The 2,071-nt window shown below is 42.9% G+C and overlaps 1 protein-coding gene across 1 annotated transcript; it reads left to right on the top strand.

Moving 5' to 3' along the window:
* Positions 1 to 865: 865 nt before the first annotated feature.
* On the top strand, positions 866 to 1,611 carry SARC_14459 (hypothetical protein; the record flags this gene model as incomplete). The annotated part of the gene is made up of 2 exons (XM_014291408.1): positions 866 to 1,359; positions 1,480 to 1,611. Coding segments are annotated over exons 1-2 (189 nt in total), but the record flags the coding sequence as incomplete, so codon positions are not given.
* Positions 1,612 to 2,071: the final 460 nt, after the last annotated feature.

Raw genomic sequence — 2,071 nt, forward strand, 5'->3', positions numbered from 1 at the left:
TATATGGATATATACACATTCACAAATATACATATACCATTAACAATTGAGGCAAGCGAAATAAACAGAATATTGCGAAAATTCTTCATACTTAATCTTCAATCAACAGCATCTTAAAACGACAAGAAACGCCATTTGTCAAACGTTTTCTAGAACAATTGTACAGCACACACATCCACATACGTCATCATCAGAAGCGAATAGATCGGCTGCCCCTCCCTCAATTATTTGGCTTGTGTCTTGACTGGGATGGTCCTGAGTGTCGTCGTAGTCAGACGGGACGGTCTCACCACCCTCATCCCCGGACATTGTGCTGTGTAGGGTAGTTGTACAATGTAGCTGTGTGGCTTTACAAAGGGGCTATGCACAAACTGTGTATGCTTGTACAGTTGGCTTGCGTAGTTATATAGTGGAATATACAATTAAACTGGCGGCGTGCTGTGATATAATGGTGTGACTTGAATGTGCTACAGTGCTATATATCCTACTTTCGTGTGCACAGTACTAATCTCTATAATAGGTCTAAGTCTCAACTCTCACAAGTCTCAACTCTCACAAGTCTCAACTCTCACAAGTCTCAACTCTCACAAGTCTCAACTCTCAGTGATCTATATATTATTTTATTAAAATACGCTCCCGTACCGGTACTTCACACAGCCAGGCAGGAGGAGTGATAGGAAGGGGGTTTAGGAAATTTTAACGTTAAAAAAGATATAATATAGCAAATACCCATGGGAATTGCGGTACGCGCGGCCAATCAAAAACTGATTTGACAGTCTATTTTTAGATAGTCTTGGGATCATTGTACAGGGTATTAGGGTATATAAGTAATCATAATCGCGTATGTAGTGTCAGTATAAACAGACTCGTGTGTATGTATGTAGTATAACCATATAGTGTATGCAGTCAAACTGTTGCTAATGTACCGTAATCGCTGTTCCGGTACTGATGGGACTTCTCACGACGTATACAATCGTATATTGGCCCAAAAGTGTTCTATGTCAATGAGCTCGGCCAACAATCAGTTCCCCTAAAGCAGCGATTCACGGCAGAAAGTTTCAGTTAAAGGATACTGTGTAGTTGGGGTGATAGTATAGACACACAAATGGTAAATTTCGGACGGAAGATAGGAGTACACACACACTACACACATATGCATTATTGCATATCCATATTGTAATCTAACTTCTCACCGATAAATTTACCATTCTACAGCATCGATGCAAACGTGTAGACAAGCATCCACAATATTGCTCATACACAGCGTGATTTTAGCAAGCTAGACACGTGTCGACACACAACATGTCGGGATCCGATGCGAGCGGCTTTCCCACAGCACCACCCACAATCCCTATCAAGGTATTGTATCATCCGGGTTTAATGACAAACAATCGCACTATGATCTTTGTTTAATTTAGAACATTCGCAAGGTAGCTACTTTCCAGTGTTGTACATTAACATATCAGTGGGTTGATACAGGTGATCAGCACTGAGCAACAAGTAGAGGAGTGGAAGACCACATCAGCACATAGCACCATACTAGGGTTCATACACTTTCTCGGCAACGCAGTCAAGGGCCAGCGTGTCGGGGACTGTCCTCCTCCGAGTGCCGTAAGTTGTTGTTGTCTCAGGAGCGCCGGTGCCTACTCAATGTTTTAAGGTTCGCGTTGCACCTTGATTGTATCTGCTGGGGGAGGGGTGGCGTGTGTGTGTGTAGGGAGGGGGGGAGGGTTCTCAACTTCATACTAGTTTGTATTATCCAATGATGATCTTATAGGTATATGTGTGCGTTTTGTACCACTGACGTATGTGGCAGGTGGCCCGGCCTGAGTTCTAACTGTGGTACTATTCTTGATGATAATACTCGCAAGGTGCCTGGGAACGTAAATAGACTGCAGTTTTATATTGTGTGATAGTTATCTGTCTGTGGAAATACCCGAGTGACTGAGTTTGGTGTATGTCGCAATAGCTGAGCAGGCAGCTACCTCAGGCTACTCAACTAGTCATCACGTCCTTATAGTATTCGACCCGATACTTTGTATTCGTTTGAATACATCCGATGGGACAAGTA

This window comes from Sphaeroforma arctica, assembly GCF_001186125.1.
Source record: "Sphaeroforma arctica JP610 unplaced genomic scaffold supercont1.4654, whole genome shotgun sequence".
Taxonomy (NCBI): domain Eukaryota; class Ichthyosporea; order Ichthyophonida; genus Sphaeroforma; species Sphaeroforma arctica.